This window comes from Lepidochelys olivacea (assembly GCF_965140295.1).
Source record: "Lepidochelys olivacea isolate rLepOli2 genome assembly, chromosome: 12".
NCBI classification, from domain to species: domain Eukaryota; kingdom Metazoa; phylum Chordata; order Testudines; family Cheloniidae; genus Lepidochelys; species Lepidochelys olivacea.
In genome coordinates, this window is record NC_140422.1 from 7756991 (window position 1) to 7778284 (window position 21294).

A 21294-nucleotide genomic window follows, 5' to 3' on the forward strand; every position below is an offset into this window, starting at 1 on the left:
GTATGAAGAAAGATTAAAAAGACTGCGTTTACTGGGGAGAGCATAAAGGCCTATAAAATAATTAGAAAGTAGATCAGAAACATCTATTCTCCCTGTCTTGTAATAGAAGAAATAGGAGACATTTAATTAAATTAAATTAAAAGGTGGCAAACATTCAAAATGGATAAAGGGAATTTTTTTTTTTTTTTGCACAATATGTAAACGTAGAACTCACTGCCACTGGAAGTTGTTGGGACCAAAAATTTTACAGGATCAAAAAGGAACTGAACATTTCTATAGATATCAAGCATATCCAGAATTAACGATGACAAAAAATTGTGGAAGGGACATCGAACCTCATACTTCAGGGCTTAAGCCAAACTCTAACTATTAGACCTGACAAAGGGAGCAGATGACTACACATCAGCCCACTGCAGGGTTCTTACCCCTTCCTCTGAGGCTCTTGCAACTGGCCGTTGTCAGAGACAGGATATTGTTCTAGATGAGAACAGCAGGTCTGTTCCAATATGGCAATTCCTATGTTTAACATGGTTCCAGCTAATCCTGGTCCCTACCTTGACTCAAACTCAATAGTGCCAATCCCAAGTATTCATAAACCATGAATCAGGCCCCCCCCCCCGAATCTGAGTCTGTCATGAATCAGGCCCCCCCCAGAATCTGAGTCTGATTTTTAAAAAAAACCCATGAGATTAAAAAAAAAAAATTAATTCAGGGTTCTTTCTGTGTACCTTTTAGTTTCAGACATGCATCCAACGAAGTGGGTATTCACCCACGAAACCTTATGCTTCAATACGTCTGATAGTCTATAAGGTGCCACAGGACTCTTTGCTGCTTTTACATATCCAGACTAACACGGCTACCCCTCTGATTCTAGTTTCAGATGTTCTCTGGTCATGTTTTCAAGCTTTTCTTCACAACCACAACAGCTAGAAACTTCCCTTTTTCTTTTTAAAATGAAAGCCGAGAATCTCACATAATCACCTTTAAGATTTAGCAAGGCTGCTACATTGATTTTAAAACTCTCAGCTCTCAGAATTTCCTACACCATTATGGCTGGCCATTAGGCTTGGTTTAAACATTGTTCCAGCTAAGTTCAAACTCTTTTGAAATGCGACTCAAATTCCAGCACAGGCTTTTTGTTTCAAGCACAGAATGCCTTCTTGCTGAGAAACAATACGTTGATAGATATACATGAATTCCTAGCTAGGGCTCCCCTAAATTTCTGTAGACCATGACAGACATGAAAGGTTAAAACAAATACAGGGGGAAGTTTGCAGTAGCATCTGTTTTCACAGGATTTTCATGATCTAACTCAAGGTAAATAAATAACCTACTGATGGCCACAATGTAGCTACATCATATAGTATGAAGAATGGGGAGAAGGGAGGAATCATGGAACTGAACACGGAAAGCAACGGGAATGAGCGCAGGTGGAGTCCAAGAACAACAAAATGGAAGAGAGAGAAGGGATGAGAAAAGAAGAGGGGACAGCAAAACGAGAAGAGGCTGGAAAAGAGGAGGGAAATAGAGTACAGGGGGTGAGAACACAGCCCACCAGAAGGGCCCAACTGAATAAGCTAAATAGATTCACCTTAGGAAGTGTGTAATTTACCTTAAGGGGCATGGGCTTGGGGGGAGTGATAAAGGTGGGCTTGATTCACTTTGTTCTCTAATAGAAAGTTGGGAAGTGTATGCCCACATCCAAGTACCCTGGGTCTTGTCTGTAATGCTCTGTAAAATCTCTGTAATGTAATAGAGATTTCAGGTGCCTATTATGCTTGGGAAACTGAATTGTTTTACCAGTTTGAACTCAAATGGTTGTGGAGATCTCTGAAACCCTTTACCCTTGTTAGTTAGTGATCATTTTAAATTAGAGGCTAGTGATGCCTAGAAGTAAGGCTTTGGAAAGCAGTCAATATGGCTAATTACTACAGACTGGATGGAGAAGCAGACACATATAGCATTGTACTGGTGGCCTTTCCCAGACAGGTAAATCAAATAAATCAGTGAAATTAATGAGTTGAGTAACTTCAGAGTAAATGAGCTGGATTTGAAAAGGTTTAATATTAATCATAGTTTGAGAGCTGAAGCTGCTGCAGGTTTCTGTAACAGCTTTGGTGAGCAGCTTTGTTGGAGAGAAACAGCCCAGAGTTCAATGCTGTTTGTGAACCACACAGACTCAGTACCAAGAAAATAAAATAAAGGTAAAAAGACACGGGCTCAGTTCTCCCACCTGTAAAATGGGGATAATGACACTTACCCTTGGGACAGTGCTTTGAGATCCAATGCGGCTCCCATGAGGATATTGACATAACAAGCATCACAAAAACTTGGTGGAATGATAATAAATGGGACATGGGAATACCAGAGGACAAAATATACAGGAATGACAGAGTAGGTCGTGCTGGTGGGGGGTGGCACTATATGTGAAAGAAAGCAAGTAAACAGTAAATACAATAAAAATCTCAAATGACTCAAACTGTGCCACAGAATCTCTATGGATAGAAATTCCATGCTTGAGTAATAAGAGTAGCGCAGCAGGAATATACTACTGACCACCTGGAGATTAGAGTGGCTATAGAACTAGAAAACTCAATAATGAGGGGGGGAGGGGAGACTATGCCCATATTGACTGGGTACATGTCACCTCAGGACAGGATGCAGAGATAAAGTTTCTAGACCCCCTTAATGACTGGTTCTTGGAGCAGCTAGTCCTGGAACACACAAGGGGAGAGGCCATTCTTGATTTATCCAAAGTGGAGCAAAGGACCTGGTCAAAGAGGAGAATATAATTGAACCGCTCAGTAATAGCAACCATAATATAATTAAATTTAACATCCTTTGGGGGATAATACCAAAGAAGCCCACCACAGTAACATTTAACTTCAGAAAGGGGAACTACACAAATATGACAAAGCTAGTTAAAAGGCACAGTCACAAGAGTGAAACGCCTACAAGCTGCACAGAAACTTTTTAAAACAAGTTTCAGAGTAGCAGCCGTGTTAGTCTGTATTCGCAAAAAGAAAAGGAGGACTTGTGGCACCTTAGAGACGAACCAATTTATTTGAGCATAAGCTTTTGTGAGCTACAGCTCACTTCATCGGAAGCATACTGTGGAAAATACAGAAGATGTTCTTATACATACAAACCATGAAAAAATGGGTGTTTACCACTACAAAAGCTACCTTCTCTACCCCCACCCAACTCTCCTGTTGGTAATAGCTTATCTTAAACTCTCGTGAATCAAGTGCAAAAACATAATTAGGCAGGCCAAAAAAGAATTTGAAGAGCAACTAGCAAAAGAGACAAGAACAGCAAAAAATGTTTAAGTACATCAGAAGCAGAAAGCCGACCAAACAATCAGCGGGGCTACTGGAAAATCAAGATGCTAAAGGAGCACTCAAAGAAAACCATGGCATTGCAGAGAAACTAAATGAATTCTTTCCATCAGTCTTCACTGCAGAGGATGTGAGGGAGATTCCCACACCTGTGTCATTCTTTTTAGGTGATAAGCCTGAGGAACTGTCCCAGACTGAGGTGTCAGTAGAGGAGGTTTTGGAACAAATTAAAGTAAACAGTAAAAAGTCACCAGAACCAGATGGTATTCACCCAAGAGTTCTGAAGGAACTCAACTATGCAACTGTAGAACTACTGACTGTGGTATCTAACCCAACACTCAAATCAGCTTCTATACCATATGACTGAAGGATAGCTAATGTGACACCAATTTTTTAAAAAGGCTTCAGAGGTGATCCTGACAAATACCAGCCAGTAAACCTAACTGAAGTACCAGGCAAATTGATTGGAACTATAGTTATAGTAAACAGCACAATTATAAGACACATAGATGAACATGATTTGTGGGGAAGAATTAACACAGCTTCTGTAAAGGGAAATCATGCCTCACAAATCTGTTAGAATTAGGAGTCAATAAACATGTGGACAAAAGTGATCATGTGGATATAGAGTACTTGGACTTTCAGAAAGCCTTTGGCAAGATCCCTCATCAAAAGCTCTTAAGCAAAATAAGCAGTCATAGGATATGAGAGAAGGTCCTCTCATGGATCAGTAACCAATTAGAAGACAGAAAACAAAGGTAGGAATAAATTATCAGTTTTCACAATGGAGAGGTAAATAGTGGTGTCCCCCAGGGATCTCCACTGAGACCAGTGCTGTTCAATATATTCCTAAAGGATCTGGAAAAAGAGGTAAACAGTGAGGTTGCAAAGTTTGTAGATGATACAAAATTACTCAAGATAGTTAAGTCCAAAAACAGACTACAAAAATTTACAAAGGAATCTCACAAAACTGGGTGACTGGGCAGCAAAATGGTAGATGAAATTTAATGTTGATAAATATGAATTAATGTATATTGGAAAATATAACCCCAATTATACAAACGAAATGATGGGGTCTAAATTAGCTGTTACCACTCAAGAAAAATCTTGGCATCATTCTGGATAGTTCTCCGAAAACATCTGCTCAATATGCAGCAGTAATCAAAAAAGCTGACAATATTGGGAATCATTAGGAAAAGGACAGATTATAACAGTAAATATCATAATACCACTATGTAAAGCCATGGTACCCCCACATCCTGAATACTGCATGTAGTTCTGGTCGCCCCATCTCAGAAACAGTATATTAGAAATGGAAAAGGTTCAGAAAAGGGAAACAAAAATTATTAGGGGTATGGAACAGCTTCCCATATGAGGAGAGATTAACAAAACTGGGACTTTTCATCTTGGAAAAGAGATGACTAAGGGGGGATATGATAGAGGTCTATCAGAACCGTAGCCTTAGAACTGTAAATGAGAAGCATGCTAACTTCAAAGCATGGATCATTGCATTCAACAATGGGAAATTTACAGACCCCTGCTGTGATGGGAACACTTGACAGACTGCTTTCTAGGAAAACAGCTGTAAAAATTAACACTGGGAGCAATCCTGTATCTCTGGACTGTTTTGATTCTAACAGTGCGGGAGTTACTAAGCGAGTGGACACTTACGAACTTTGACTCACTTGTTAATGTATTTTAACCTGCTTTAACCTCTCACTAACTCATTTCTTTTCTTAGCTAATAAACCTTTCGTTAGTTTACTATAGAAATTGGCTTTCAGGTTGTCTTTGGTGAGATATCTCTAGAGTATCCATTGACATGGGGTAAGCGGCTGTTCCTTTGGAATTGGGAGAAACCTAATGTAATGTGCTTTTTGGTTTTAATAACCTTTTAACACAAAGTCCAGTTTGGGTGGTAAGAATAACTGAAGAGCCTGAAGGGGACTGTGAATCAATGGTAAGACTGGTGTAGTGATCTAGGAGCTCACATTTATTACTGGCTTGGTGAAATCTAATTATAGAATATGCCACCAGTTTGGGGTGTCTGCCCTGTTTTCTGACAATCTGACCTGAGACTGGCACCACTCCAGACACCGTGACAGTATGTATCCCCCTTCCACTGGAGAGGAACTGAAATACGAAGAGGCTCAGTGATTTTCCATGAAAGAATCAGTGGCTGAGTGGAGAGCACAACTCCAAAGTTCTTCATACCCAGCCTCACACTTAAACCACACAACCACTCTATACCAGGGGAAAGCTGGAGCTGAAGCATGGACTTGTGGTTAGAGCACAAGAGATTTGAGTTCAATTTCCATCTTGGCAACAGACTCACCATGCAAGTGACTTATACCCAGATTTCTAAGAGTATCTGGGCATTGCTTAACTCAGCCCTGCCAAGTCTGAGTGATGTACATGGTTACGTCCCATTTTCAAAAGTGACTGTCAATGGGATTTTGGCTCTTTGGTGCCAAAATCCCTTTTGAAAATGAGACTTAGGAGTTGAAACGCTGAGCACAGCAATGACTATATACCTTTAAAAATCCAGACCTAAATCTCTCTGTGCCTCAGTTCCTCAACTCTAAAATGGACTTAATACTTCCTGTCGCCTGGTCTATTCAGTTTACAAACTCTTCAGGTTAAGGACTGACTCTTGTATTGATACAGCACCTAGCGCAATGGGGCCTGACCTTAGTTGGGACCTCTAGGCACTACTGCAAACCAACAAGATTTGAACTAAAACAACATAGTTAAGATGGAAGCTGGCTTCTCATTATAAATGTAAGCCATATGTTCAAACCACTCCCTTCCCCCACTTGCCATGAAATTTCACAGGCTCACCTCAGGAAAGTTTATTGAAAGTCAGCGTAAGCTTTTCATGGTGTGTGGAAAATTTCCCTAAAGTTTCATTTAGTTCTTCCATTTGAAGAGTAAGGACTGAAGGTAAATGTTCAAGTTTAGAACCAACAATCTTGAGACTGTGTCTCCGTAAAATCTATTAATCCATTGCTATACTTTGCTACAATGCACTGGGGCTGAGAAGCTGCTACCACCTAAGAGAAGCAGCAGTACTGTACTTATGCATGACCATGAACCAAGTTTAGCTCCTGAATCAGAGCCCAAAGCATCCATGTTTATTTACCATTTTTGTTTCTATGAAAGAAAGTGGTATTTGTGCTTTTAGGGACGCTATCGGGTTAAAAATTATATATTTCTGAAAACAAGATGTATTCCCTTTGTTATTAACAAGGGTTTAGATGAAATTTTAGAAATCTAATTCTTTTTTGTCATTAATGTTCTCCACCTTTTCCATTTCTCTAAGCTCAGACAAGGCAAAGAGAGCAGTCAGTTTCACTTTTGTTTATACTCCGTTTCCCCTGTCAAGTTCCTGCTCGCTAGCACAAAGCTGCTGCATCCTATCTGCAAACAGCTGCTGGGGAACCCTAAAATCCATCCTGATAAAGTCATTTTCTTCAAGGTTTTCTTTTCAAAATTCATGGAAACATCAATGTTTTACAAAACAAACTGATTAATGTTTCACAAAACTACACTCTGAGCCTAAAAATCAATAGGTGCCTTGAACCAGAGTAATTGCTGTTACAGGCTATACATGGAAGAAGCTAAAGTTGCCAGATTGCAGGAACCTGTCTAAAATACTGCGTCTTCTTACAGATGTTGAAGTTCAATAATCTTATAGATGAAATAGGGCAGCTACGCTTTTTCCTGCACTGCACTAGCATAGATTCTAATAGTTTATTTGCACATTAAGCTGATGTTAGACAGGTCAGTAGTTAGTACAATACTTTGCAAACAAGAATTGCTCAGGGCCCAGTCAGTCCTGAATTAATGCTCCAGCACAGTATTAGCAGGAACTAAGCTGCTAAAAGTGCTGTATTTCTGGTAAGATGTTATGCCAAAGTCTTGGGAATCGCTAATGATCCCCAAGCACTTTTTGCAAGAGGAGAAGTCTGTCACCTGGGTCATTCTAACTCAGATAATTGTATTCTGCCAGTCTAGACTCCCTCTGCATGTGGTATTTTAAAAGCTTGCTTAGTGTTCCTGTGAGGAGTTAAACAGCTTCCACACACAATACTCTAGAGGTGGCTGCATTTCAACAATGGGAGAAGTGATCTCTCTATTTCCCTCACCTACCTCCTAGAGATGTTTGATCTTCAGATGAAGAGTGCTGCAACACGGGCAGCGATAAGCAAAATCCTCATCAGGAGCATTACAGTTGTGCACTCCCCTCAGCCAAAGTAAAAGAAGGGCAAAACGAAGTGTTAAGACCCAATATTCAACCCCGATTTTAAAATGTTTTTTAAGCCTACCGTACGATCTGTCTGAGACAAACAGAAACCATCTGGGTTGAGCATGCAGGAGCAATAAAAATACACTAGTAGGCAGTAGAATTTAAATACATCGGATAAATATATACACTACAACAATGGTTCTCTACTTTTCACCCATACTGTGACATCATATTAGCATAGATAAAGTTTCAGAACATCTCTTCTGTAGCTTTGGGACTTCCAATCTAGCCATAAAATAAAATAAAAAAGGATGGCCATGACTTTCCTGGATGTGTTTCAAATCCCCAGGTTGAGAAGCCATGCTCTAGAAACACATTACTTCACTTGCGGAACTGGGACACCAACTGCGAATTATTCTGTTTTGTGAATTAGCATGTAAAACATCAAAAGAACAGAAATAAAATGCACTTTGTAGTTTAAACTACTGATAATGCTTCATATTACAGACTACTACTAAACGTACTGTAGTCTATTTTGTAAAAGTAATAAAGTCTTAGTAATTTAAGACCTCACTACAGTCCTGTGTTATTAAATCACAAATACAAAGTGGGAGAAACCGTTGGTTGTGTGTAAACTATGGAGTGGGCAAAGTATCAAGTGGGAAAATTGTATTAACAATTTACTCTGTTTCCTGCTACATGGAGCTATTCAGCACGCCCATCACAGCCAAAGGAAGCGAGGAGCAGCCGATTATTTATCCTTCGCAGGACAATGGATGAGCATCCCCTGCACTCTTCAGTACTGTATCGCAGGCCAACTATTTTCTATTGCCAAAGGTCTTTGGAAGACTTGACCAAATAAACACTTGACAAACAGCAATTTGGTGATTCAAAGATACAAACTGCAAGACCAAGTACTGGCAGGATATCAACAGAGCTAGCTAACTATCCCCCAACCGCCTGGTGAAGACTGCAAGCCATGAAGCTAAGCCACTCACAGATAACTATTGGATTCTTGTTGTACTCACTGAGATATTTCCATTCTGCAGCTGGCCATGGGATGTGTGTGTATCCACAAAAATGTTTATTTAAATTCATTTTTCTAAGATACATCAGGGAAACTCCCTACTCTGAGGTGGAACAGATTTCTCCCTTCTTTTATGTTATATTTCAAAGGGTGCCCCGATCACCTCACTCTGAATATGCTTCCAGATTGTACTCCAAAAACCGACTGCTGCATGTCAGAAATTAATTCCACTTCTCCACCTTTCCCTTTATCGTGTTAAATTGCCTTTGGCCACATTTTATTATCTGGCTGTTTATCTTCTCCTTTATTTGTCCATATGCAATCCTGCTTGAAATCAATGGGACTATTTAAGCAAGTAGGGTTTGGCCCTTGTGGTAAACTTCATGCATTGATCATAAGTGAATAAAGACTACCATCGAGGAACATCATTTTCAAAGTCTGTCATTTCTGCAACATTTTAAAAATTCAGCAGCCATCATTACACTTTTTGTAACCTATTTCTCCTGAAAATAATGGGGATCAGGGAGAAATCAACCAACTGACCCTACATAACCAAAGCGTGGGAGTTTGCCCTGATGTTCCCTACACTGGCTCTGCAATAGTTAAAAGGTCCCCACAGCTGTGCAGGCAACATGCATTGGAACGAACAAGGAAACTACACAAAAATAAAGCTACGTTAATTTCAAGCTCCATTAGAATTGAAGGAGGTGGGGGGGGAAATCAATGTTTGGCAAATGGGGAAGGACAAAATCTGTAGGAGGAAAAATGCATTTTCAGGCTAAGGTGATGCAAACAATGGAGGGTAAACAGTACTTGAGGTTGCCCCTTTAAGGCTGTGGCAGTGTTTCCATTTATAAAGCTTGATTTTAGTTACTCTATAGAAGTACAAAATGTTCATCATCATACCAAAAAAAAAAAAAAAAACACACCACCACTCACTGCCTGAATGGTCTCAAGACTTCAGCCACTGAAGCCACAAGCAGCATATTTGACTTTCCTGGTTTAAGTGTTTTGGGAGACCATGCTACCTCAAAATGACTGGGGGGGGTTTAAATGTCACAATTAATCATGGGTCGGAAACCTACCGTGTTGACTTGATGTATTTGGATTTTTAAAGATGCATCCCAGTCAATACTCTGGGTACATATGCGTAAGAAACAATAAATAAGACAAGTAACTTTCATTGGGAGTTTTGCCTGAATAAGGAATGCAAGAATGCAGGCCCTCAGATCATTTTATCCTGGCTCCAGTAAAGGCAAAGGCAAAACTCCCACTGACTTTCATGGCGCTAGGATTTCACCCAACATTTTCGAAGCAGTTAGAACAGGATTGTTCATAGAGGCCTGAATTCAACGTCCACAGGAGTCTTTTCATGGATTTCACTGGGAGTTGGATCAGGCCCTAAACGTGAGAGTTGCACATTTCCAATAGTTATATCACAGCTCTTATGCTCACACATATGAAAACAAGCAGACTTGTGGGTCAAACCAGAAGATTTTTTAAACCAATGGTCTAGAAGTTGTAGTGATTTCATACCAGGGTATGATACTGCATATTTAGGCGTGGAAGGATTCGATTTTTATAGGTTAATGTCAGTAAACGTCAATTTCATCATACACACACAAACTGACAAAAAAAATATTTCCATTGACAATTAATGAAGTTTACAGATAAGCAAAGCTTAAAAAAATGCTGCTTAAGAACTTAAGAGTTTGATTTAAGATTATTTATGTTGTCTAATTTGACATGAGATGTTGACCATTTGTGTTTTAATGGTTATAAAGCTTTGACTTTTTGAATCGCAATGTCTGCTGGCATTAAAGAATTGTCATCTGACTCCCCCCCACCCCCGCATATATCATTTCCCGCAACTGTGAAAATTTATACTGATAAAAACAGGGGGGAGGGGCTGTGAGCAGGGGGCGGAATGCTTAAATGCATTGTGCAACTGAAAATTTAAATTGATAAACAAATGCTTAAAAATATCAATACTAGCCGGTGAAATGATAAAAAAATCAAAATTGAATTCTGCTAAGCCTATGCATATTGCACCACATATTACAATACAAAAGACACAAAGCCCCTTGCTTTTATCTGTCACAATGTTTATAATCATTTAGGAGATACAAATTAAGACCCATTTCTGCAGCTGGCTCCAAGCATGGATGCTACTTCACTTGCACATTGACTTAAGTGACACTCATACAGGCAGTTGTAAGATCAGGATCTTAGCTTGTATGTTGTTAGCTGTGACTGAATGTGCAAACTATCTTGCCTCTATAAAATTTAACACGGTTATTCCTAAAATATGTGGAAAAAAATTCTTTCACCTATGTGCCAGGAATCTAGAATCTTTATCAGAAGTTTTCCAGCCAACTACTCTAGTGGGAGACTTTCCCGGACTAACCCCTTTTATGAACAAGTCATCCAGGTTTTATGACTGATAAATAATTCAGGTAATTGATTGAGACCCAATTTGGTGCACCTCTCTGTAGTCAGCACTAAAGAGTACAGTATAAAATGGGTTCAGCATAGAAAGACACTCTGCTAATTAACTAAATAGGGCGAGGTTGCCAATAAGTTGAAATCCTGGGTTCTCACACTTTGAGCCACTCAAGACATTAGGTTTATAGGCCTGTGTCCCCCAAGACTCTCCTTCTGTTGTCTTTCCCTTTTGTGTTCCGTCCTGTCTACAGGAAACAGAAATTTGACAGAATGCTCTCTCTGCAATGCTGACTGCCCTCATTAGAGAAGTCTGCTAGACTAATCTCTCCATGCTGCCCACTTACAGAACTCAAGACGACAGGAAGAAAATAAGTCAATAATTTAGGCAAAAGAGCTCAAAAACCTGAGAGGCTTAAATAACCTGGCAGGAGACAAAGATTATTTTTCTCTTATAGGGCCCTGAAAATTTTCTCTAGAGTGCTATGCATGGAAAAGATGTAAGAGTGCCTGGCAGGAAGTCAAAGGACAATATCCAGTATTTTCTTGTGCAGGAAGCTTTGACTGGGTTTAAATCTAGCACTGGCCTAAAATTCATATAACAGATAATTTTTTAAAAATGTTTTTTTAAAACCCTAGCCCAAGCAGCAACAATGAAGAAAGGCTAGAGACCAGATCTGGTGTAGATCCTATATTTCCCTCCCCAAAGATCACCCCCACTCCTGCAATGCGAGGTGCATCGGCAGACAGCTGTACCAATGCAGCGTTCCAGTGACGTTTTGCTGCCCCTGAAGCAAGAGTGGCTAGAATTGTAAGCTCCTGGCAAACGCTTGCTCTAACTATGGTGAAGAGTGCAAAAACTCAGGCAGGGTCTACACTATGAAGTTTTGTTGGCATAGCCAAGTCAGTGAGGGGTGTGAAGAAACTACACTTCACAGTGATGGGTGTGAAGAAACTTATGCCAGAAAAACCCCCAGCTATGCTGAGGAAAGAGGGCTTCTGTTGGCAGAGCTAACATCCATGGGGAAGGTAATGTTACTGTGCTGGAAGAACATGTCCTCCTCCTCTAGACATACACTGCATCCACACTAGAGGGCTCTGCAGTATAGCTATACCAGTATAGCTGCATTGGAAGAGCCTAGGTAGCGTAGACAAGGCCTCAGTGCCTAGAGAATGCAAACAAAAAGGAACCAAGGAAGGACAATTAGGGTACGTCCACGCTATAGCTGGAGACGTAACTTCCAGTCCAGGTAGACGTAGACAGGCTAGGTTTGATTGAACACCAGCATAGACACGATGGCATGGGAGACCTGCCTCAACACAATCCTGTCTGAGATCATAGATACATACTTGAGCCACACCTATTTTTAGCATTATAGCTCAATCAAAGCTCCTGTGTATGTGCTTTCCTGAGCTGGAATTTACACCTCCAGTGTAGGTGTGGCCTTAGGTCAAAGGAAGTCGGTAAAGATAAATCCGAACTGAAGGCGTACAAATTATTTGGAGTAGACATTATTGTTAACAAACACTATGAATAGTGGTCACTGAGTGCTAGCCACACGCTCAATGCTGTACAAGAAAAACAGTTTCTCCCCCAACATTAAAACCTATTTATTTAGCCATTTCCAGAGTAACCAGCGTAACTGTAAAATAATGGAGTAATTAGAGCAATGACAAATCGCAAGCCAGATACTGTCGCCCTTGCTTCCTTGACTCGCATATTACTCCACTCACTGAGCAAAATGGGACAACTCACAGAACAGAATACTACTCAAGTAAAGGTGGCGTAATGTGACCCTAAAGGAGCAAAATTATTTTAAATGACTACTAGGCTTCTAGAGAAACAGCCAATAAACCAGCAAAAAGACTATCACGACCATCAGGCTAAAATATCACTAAAGCTTTGGTACCAGGAGCTTTTTTCTAAAATAAACAAGCAAGTAAAACCTACATGATTCAACAGGACCAACATGACAGGCGAAGGATAACCAGAGGCATACAAGACCCAAGATCTCTTGACATGAGTAAAACCTTGATAAAAATTTCTCTCAGAGAACCAGATGCTCTTGCAGACATCTGTTTACCGGGACCTACAGACAAGCAAAGCCTTGTCCATATTCTGAGTAGGTATTTTCAGACACAGACAGTTATCAACATCAGCCAGACAACTTGAGATGTGACTGCAAATGTCCTCAGACAAAGCAGAGAATGATGTCCTGCAAACCTGCACAAAATACTGAAAACCCTTGTGCCTGTATTAAATTGAAGTTGAACAATAAGGGGACCAAAGGCAGAGCCCTGAAGCTTCCTTGTGCCTGTAAAATCACATAAAACCAGGAATATCGTCATACTTCCTGTTTTAGATCACCGTTTTATTTAATTTATATATTTTTGCTGGCAGTCATAGAATCATAGAATATCAGGGTTGAAAGAGACCTGAGGAGATCCTCTAGTCCAACCCCCTGCTCAAAGCAGGACCAAGCCCCAATTTTTGCCCCAGATCCCTAATGGCCTCCACAAGGATTGAATTCAAAACCCTGGGTTTAGCAGGCCAATGCTCAAACCACTGAGCTATCCCTCCCCCTTAAATTCACAGTCATCTGTGAAGAAAGATTTAAGACTCAAAGCTTGGGTGTTAGGCCTCAGACACCAAAAAAATAATTAAAAATAGAAGGAGCATTTGATTAATGGTATCAAATAACCCTCCTATTGATGAGACCTTGAGATTTGGTAGAAATCAGACTGTTGAAAACCTTAAAGTTGTTTTGGTAAAATCAAAAGAAAAATCAAGATTGACATGCATAATATATAAGAGGATGAAAAATAAATGGCAACATTTGGCCCATGTACCCAAACAGCTTGGAAACAAAAAAGTAATTTTAGTGCTATTTCTAGGGGGTTGAGAATCTACAGCAAGACTGTGTATTGTACTCTTAAACAAGAAAGGACAGACACCCAAAATCAGAAAAGAATAAATAGTTACAGTAAATCTAGATGTAAAAAGGAAGAAGAGCTCTTGCAAAAAGATAGATGGACTGGGGTCAAGAAAGACATCTAGTAAGTTTAATAAATTCTAATAAGAGAGATCAGAAACTGGAACAAAGGAATAAAATAAAATTTAAATAAAAGAAAGAAAGTGAATAGTACCAGCAGCAGTAAAAGCTATCACTCTATGATCATGCAATAGATCTCCTGACCCTGCTAATCTTTGCTGAGAAGGAGTGGCAAAATCTTCCGGGGGCGGGGTAGGGGGGGGGAGGAACAGTAGGAACAGCTAGAGAGTGAAGAGGAACAAAGTACCATATCAACAAGGAATCAGATTACATAGAAATTTATCTAGAGCTGTTCACACACACAAATACTGCTTTGCAGATGCTAATTTGAGGACATATGAATCACCAGACTGGATCTGACCAGTGGTCCATCTAGCCCAGTACCCTGCCTCGGACAATGGCCGATACCAGCTACTTCAAATAATGTGCAAGAACCCTTGCAGTAGGCAGATGAGCTAACCTGTCCCCAGAGAAAGTTTCCTTCTAACCCCCTGTAAAACAGGGTGGTCTGCCCTTATAAGGGCCTGGGGCCAGCCAGTCCTCTTCAATATTCAGATCCAGCTGAGAAGGGGGTCAGGTGATTCATATAAGAAGCTGAAAGAGCTCAGCTAAGGAGAGCTGTGGGAAGCAACCTAAATCCTGTGTGGCTGGCCCTGGAGAGGGAGAGAAACACACAAAAGGAATAGCTTCTGGGACCCTGTAGCCTGCTTTGGTCAGAGGGATAACCTTTTGATACTTCACAAGCTTTATACAGCAGCACCCCGACTAGTCGATCTAATTGGGACCGGAGCCAGATCGGATCATCAGAAATCTGGATAATCAGGAGAAAGGGCAGGGCTTTAGCTGTCAGCCTGAGCCCGACCACCTTGTTCAGTTAATACAGAGAGCCAGATAATTCTACTGCATTTGAAAAAGAAAACTGTGCCCTGAAAGCCTCGACAGACTTGTGGGGGTAGCTTTAGAATTTCGTGGGCTGGGAAGACAGGTCAGCACCCTACAGCTCCAGTAGAGATTGGCCAATATCCTGAACCATGAGGGCTAAGAACCCTTCTGGATATCCTTAATTATCTGTACACCAGTAGAAGATGAGGATAACCCTCTAAATCATTAAACAATAAGTAAGCCGAGCTCCATTCAAATCTTCTCAAAACTTACAGATCCACAGCTAACAAGCTCTTAACTGAGCCATTAATCCAGCAGCTCTCTTCTCAGCGCTGGAAACAGCAGTACTATTAAAGTTAGTCTAATAACGCAGGCAACTCATACAAGGTGAAAAGAAGACCATGACAAAACAAGTCACATTTAAAACTATCGAACTAGTTACCCCTAAGATGCTGGTGACTAGCTCTATGCTGTAAAGGTGATTTACAGCAAAAACAGATACATCAATAAACTACACCAAACTGTGATCAAAAGTAGGAAACATGGCATGTAAGCTTATCAATAGGACAAGGTCTCACAATTACAAGATCCACAATACAGAGCATAAATTTATAAGGAAGAAGGCTGCTCGCTCCCCATATTCCTTGAATCAAGCTGGCTTGACTGAGAAAAAGAGCTGCCCCCAAAACCAGTCACTTAAAATTATTGAGTGAATCAACATGAGTTCATCCACCCAAACACAAGAAAGGTCTAAAAGCTAGAAGGGAGGGATAGCCTGCTACAATCCAGGTTTGCAACACACAGACCTACCACCTCATCCAAAACCTAACCCCCAAATCTTTCAGGCTAGGTTTTTGACTGCATGGAATTCTCTGCTTTGTGCTTCACCTTGCCAGGAAGCAAAACACAAGGCAAAAATGCTTCTGCAACTGCCCATCTTAGAAGAGTTTGGACTAAAAAAAAACCCACAAATACCAGTTATTTGTCGGGAGAGTGTAAGTAACCTGTAGGTCACAGACTGCTCTTACCTGTATGTCAGTGTCCTTCACAGGCTCAAGAGGCTCAAATGTAGTGACTGCACTAAGACTCTCCAGCCGCTGAGAGATATGGGATATGTCAAGTCCTCTGGACCCAAGAAGAACGGATCTATATGGGGGAGAAGGAGAAATCTGATATTAAACAGATAAGGCTACTTTTAATATCTCTGGAAAAAACATCTGCATTTCATAGACTATCAGGATTGGAAGGGACCTCAGGAGGTCATCTAGTCCAACCCCCTGCTCAAAGCAGGACCAATCCCCAACTAAATCATCCCAGCCAGGGATATTTCAAATATTTAGATCAGTGGATGTACAGAGAAAGAAGGTTCTCTCTTTTTACATCAAACCCTGAACAAACATATGTGTAAAGCTATAACATCTAGTATTATCAGCCCTGAAAAGATGTGAAGAGAAAATAGGATCTCCCTTTTTAAACCAATGCTGTTCTCATTGCCCAATGCAAGAGCGGACAGCTGTCAAATCTTTCCATTCGTAAAAATTCTAAAGCACCTTGGTAACTTAGTGCCATTTCCAGAACAGAATACAGTTTGATTTTAAATGGTGGTGCCGCAGATTAATACATTGGTCACTTACCAAAAACTCAAAGTTCCAGCATTTTCTTCTATCAAGCCTCTGAGTGGAAAATAATTACTTATCAGTAATTCTGTCTGCCCTGATCATCTCTTTTCCTCTTCGCCCTCCCACATCTTTCCAAAATCCTTTACCCTATACTGCATGCCTCCTCCTTAGTAGGAAGCGAAGGGCAAAGAGAATCAACCACCCCAGCAAACCAGAACCTGATCCACCCCTTCATTCTAGGGCTGCCTAGGCAATTTGCCTCTAAAATAACATGAGCAATGGATTCATACATTGGGGAGGACAGGAAGGATGTGGAATGTGTGAAAGAGAAAGGGATGCAGACAAAGAGCTTTAAACCGGGAACTTGGGGGAAACGAGTAATCTCCATGCCTGATTCTAATATTGACCGGGAGGATAATCAAGGAAGAGAGAGTACAGCAATGGAGAAAGGGTAGGAGAATGGGCATTAAGAGGAAATAATAGTGCCAGTACCAATGAAGCTAACAGTCAGGCAATACTGACTGTTAGCTTCATTGGCAATATACTGGCAATAGAATGACTGTACCTAATCAGGCGAGGAATCTGGGCAAAGCCAGATGTTTGTATACCAATGCAAGGAGTCTGGCTAACAAAATGAAGGAACTAGAACGGTGTGGGGAGTGAAATCAGATATTATAGGGATAACAGAAAAAATGGTGGAATAGTAGTCAAACCAACCTAATAGCTTTCTTTGACAGTGTAACAAGCCTTGTGGAAAGGGGGGGGAAGTGATACATGTGGTATATCTTGACTTTAGTAAGGCTTTTGACACTGTCTCGCATGACCTTCTCATAAACAAACTGGGGAAATACAACCTAGATGGAGCTTAGGTGGGTGCATAACTGATTGGAAAAACGTTCCCAGAGAGTAGTTATCAGTGGTTCACAGTTAAGCTGGAAGGGCATAAAGAGTGGGGTCTCACAGGGATCGGTTCTGGTTCTGTTCAATATCTTCATCAATGATTTAGACAATGGCATAAAGTGTACACTTATAAACTTTGCGGACAATGTCAAGCCTGGAGGAGTTGCTGCAAGTGCTTTGGAGGATAGGATTAAAATTCAAAATCATCTGGACAAACTAGAGAAATGGTCTGAAGTAAACAGGATGATATTCAATAAGGACAAATGCAAAGTACTCCACTTAGAAAGAAACAATCAGCTGCACACGAACAAAATGGGAAATGACTGCCGATGAAGGAGTACTGCAGAAAGAAATCTGGGGAACATAGTGGATCACCAGCTAAAGATGAGTCAACAGTGTAACACTGTTGCAAAAAAGCAAACATATTCCAGGATGTATTAGCAGGAGTGTTGTAAACAAGACACAAGAAGTAATTCTTCTGCTCTATTCTGCACTGATTAGGCCTCAACTGGAGTATTGTGTCCAGTTCTGGGCGCCACATTTCAAAAAGATGTGGACAAACTAGAGAAAGTCTACAGAAAAGCAACAAAAACCATTAAAGGTCTAGAAAACACAACCTATGAGTAGAGCCCTACCACATTCAGGATCCATTCTGGTCAATTTCAAGGCCCTAGGATTTGAAAAATTGGTAAATTTCACAGTTTCAGATGTTTTAAATCTGAAATTTCAGGTGTTGTAACTATGGGGGTCCCAACGCAAAAGAGGGTTGGGGGGGGTGTCACAAACCTGTTGTAGGGGAGTCACGGGATTGTCACCTTCACTGCTGTGTTGCCTTCAGAGCCGGGCTCTGAAGCTCCTAGCTGCTAGTCCCAGCCAGGCTGGGGAGGACAGGACTTGCTCTTCCCTTGCAGGGCTGCTCTTGGAGGACGGAGGGGAATGATGGAGCAGATCCACCTCCGGATGTTCCCCCTGCTGTACTCTGAAGGCAGCACAGAAGTCCTGTCCTGCCCCAGCTCAGCTGGGACTGGCAGTTAGAGGCCCACCGCTGGGACACTCCCAGCAGCACAGGGGAGATCAGATTTCACAGGGAAGGGCTTATTTCACACTCCGTGACACATTTTTTAAGGCCCTGAAATTGGTAGGGCCCTACCTATGAGAGAAGATTGAAAAATATTAGGGTTGTTTAGTCGGGAGAAGAGAAGACAGAGGGGACATGATACCAGTTTTCAAGTACATAAGAGGTTGTTACAAGGAGGAGGGAGAAAAATTATTCTCCTTAACCTCTGAGGGTAGGACAAGAAGCAATGGACTTAAATTGCAGCAAGGGAGGTTTAGATTGAACATAAGGAAAATGTTCCTGTCAGGGTGGTTAAGCACTGGAATAAATTACCTCGGGAGGTTGTGGAATCTTTATCATTGGAGATTTACAAGAGCAGGTTACACAAACACTTTTCAGGGATGGTCTAGATCAGCGGTTCTCAAACTGTGGGTCGGGACTGCAAAGTGGGGCCGAACCCCCTTTGAATGGGGTCGCCAGGGCTGACTTAGACTTGCTGGAGCCCAGGGCCGAAGCCTGAGCCCCGCTGCCCAGGGCCGAAGCCTGAGCCCCGCTGCCCAGGGCCGAAGCCAAAGCTTGACGGCTTGCAGCCCTGGGCAGCAAGACTCAGGTTGCAGGCCCCTGCCTGGGGCTGAAGCCCTTGAGCTTCAGCTTTGGCCCCCTGCTTGGAGTGGTGGGGCTTGGGCTTTGGCCCCCCACCTAGGGCAGTGGGGCTTGGGTGGGCTCAGGCTTCGGTCCCCTCTCCTGGGGTCATGAAGTAATTTTTGTGGTCAGAAGGGGGTCACAGTGTGTCACGGTTCCTCCCCCACTCTGAACTCTAGGGTACAGATGTGGGGACCTGCATGAAAAACCTCCTAAGCTTATCTTTACCAGCTTAGGTCAAAACTTCCCCAAGGTACAAAATATTACACCTTGGACTGGCCGCTACCACCACCAAACTAATACTGGTTACTGGGGAAGAGCTGTTTGGACACGTCCTTCCCCCCAAAATACTTCCCAAAACCTTGCACCCCACTTCCTGGACAAGGTTTGGTAAAAAGCCTCACCAATTTGCTTAGGTGACTACAGATCCAGACCCTTGGATCTTAAGAACAATGAACAATCCTCCCAACACTTGCACCCCCCCCTTTCCTGGGAAATGTTGGATAAAAAGCCTCACCAATTTGCATAGGTGACCACAGACCCAAACCCTTGGATCTGAGAACAATGAAAAAGCATTCAGTGTTTTACAAGAAGACTTTTAATAAAAAATAGAAGTAAATAGAAATAAAGGAATCCCCCCTGTAAAATCAGGATGGTAGATATCTTACAGGGTAATTAGATTCAAAAACATAGAGAACCCCTCTAGGCAAAACCTTAAGTTACAAAAAAGATACACAGACAGAAATAGTTATTCTATTCAGCACAATTCTTTTCTCAGCCATTTAAAGAAATCATAATCTAACACATACCTAGCTAGATTACTTACTAAAAGTTCTAAGACTCCATTCCTGTTCTGTCCCCGGCCAAGACGACTACAGACAGACACAGACCCTTTGTTTCTCTCCCTCCTCCCAGCTTTTGAAAGTATCTTGTCTCCTCATTGGTCATTTTGGTCAGGTGCCAGCGAGGTTACCTTTAGCTTCTTAACCCTTTACAGGTGAGAGGAGCTTTCCCCTGGCCAGGAGGGATTTCAAAGGGGTTTACCCTTCCCTTTATATTTATGACACAGTGCAATGAAGTTTGAGAACCTCTCATCTAGATAATACCTAGCCCTGCCATGAAAGCAGAGAACTGGAGTAGATGACCTCTCAAGGTCCCTTCCAGTCCTACAATTCTATGATTCTACGAACCAAATTACAAGTTGTTTTCTCTTGCTGTACGTAATGGAGACACTTTGTCCTTTCTAAATAAAAATTCAAGAACCCACTTTCCAGAATGCTTTTCTGCCGGAGAACTTCAGTGTAGAAATATGGAATGCAAGGACAGAGAGTTCTTAACATGAATGGAGTGTTCTCTTAACGAGACTAGGAAAAATCCTATCAGCTGGCAATTAAGGACAGCCAAAACTCAAAGTAATTACTTACTTCCCAGTGCACAAGTTGCTGACTTACACTTAAAAATCTGGGGTCCACTCAGAGATCTCGACAGCTAACCTGAGGTGGACAATACTCCCAACCTCCCACCTAAGTTTTACTGCTTCTGAGTTACTGCCCTAGTGGCAGAAGAAATTAAATTATTTGCCCATCCAGTTGACTGTGTAAAATTTCTCCACCAGCTGCACTCAGCGGTTTATCCCCAAACTCCATGTTAGGAAGAGTGCAAATGGCTAACTGCATGTGCACTCTCATCAAACTGCATTAGAAGGTACAGCTAAAGTCTGTGCTATCAGTAAGGGAACTGAGACCAGTTTTCATTTTCAATCTCAAGCCAGAGGTGCCAGTCAGCCAACCTATCTGTCTTCTGACAGGGCCCTACATTGTAATACCTAAGCACTTCACAAAAACATTAACCTGTTTATCCTGAAAACTCCCTTGTGATGCAGGGCAGTGTCATTATCCTAATTTTACAGAGGCTCAGAGAGATCAACTGACTTGCCCATAGTCACACAGGGAGTTGATTGCAGAACCTGGAATAGAATCCAGATCTCCAGAGTCCCAATCCAACACTTGATCCACAAACCCATATTCCCTCCCTATATTTAAATTTGCAGTTCAGAGCAGGTTGTCCTTGGGCGACCACAGGTAGC

At 41.5% G+C, this 21294-nt stretch overlaps 1 protein-coding gene across 3 annotated transcripts in view; it reads right to left on the reverse strand.

The window, feature by feature from the left end:
- The window catches only part of NUP93 (nucleoporin 93), a 132348-nt gene that overhangs the window by 97175 nt on the left and 13879 nt on the right, over positions 1-21294 (reverse strand). For all 3 annotated transcript variants that reach the window (XM_084644580.1, XM_084644583.1, XM_084644581.1), the window contains exon 3: positions 16019-16136. In XM_084644580.1, the coding sequence (XP_084500706.1) occupies positions 16019-16136 (118 nt within the window). The remainder of the gene's footprint in view (positions 1-16018; positions 16137-21294) is intronic.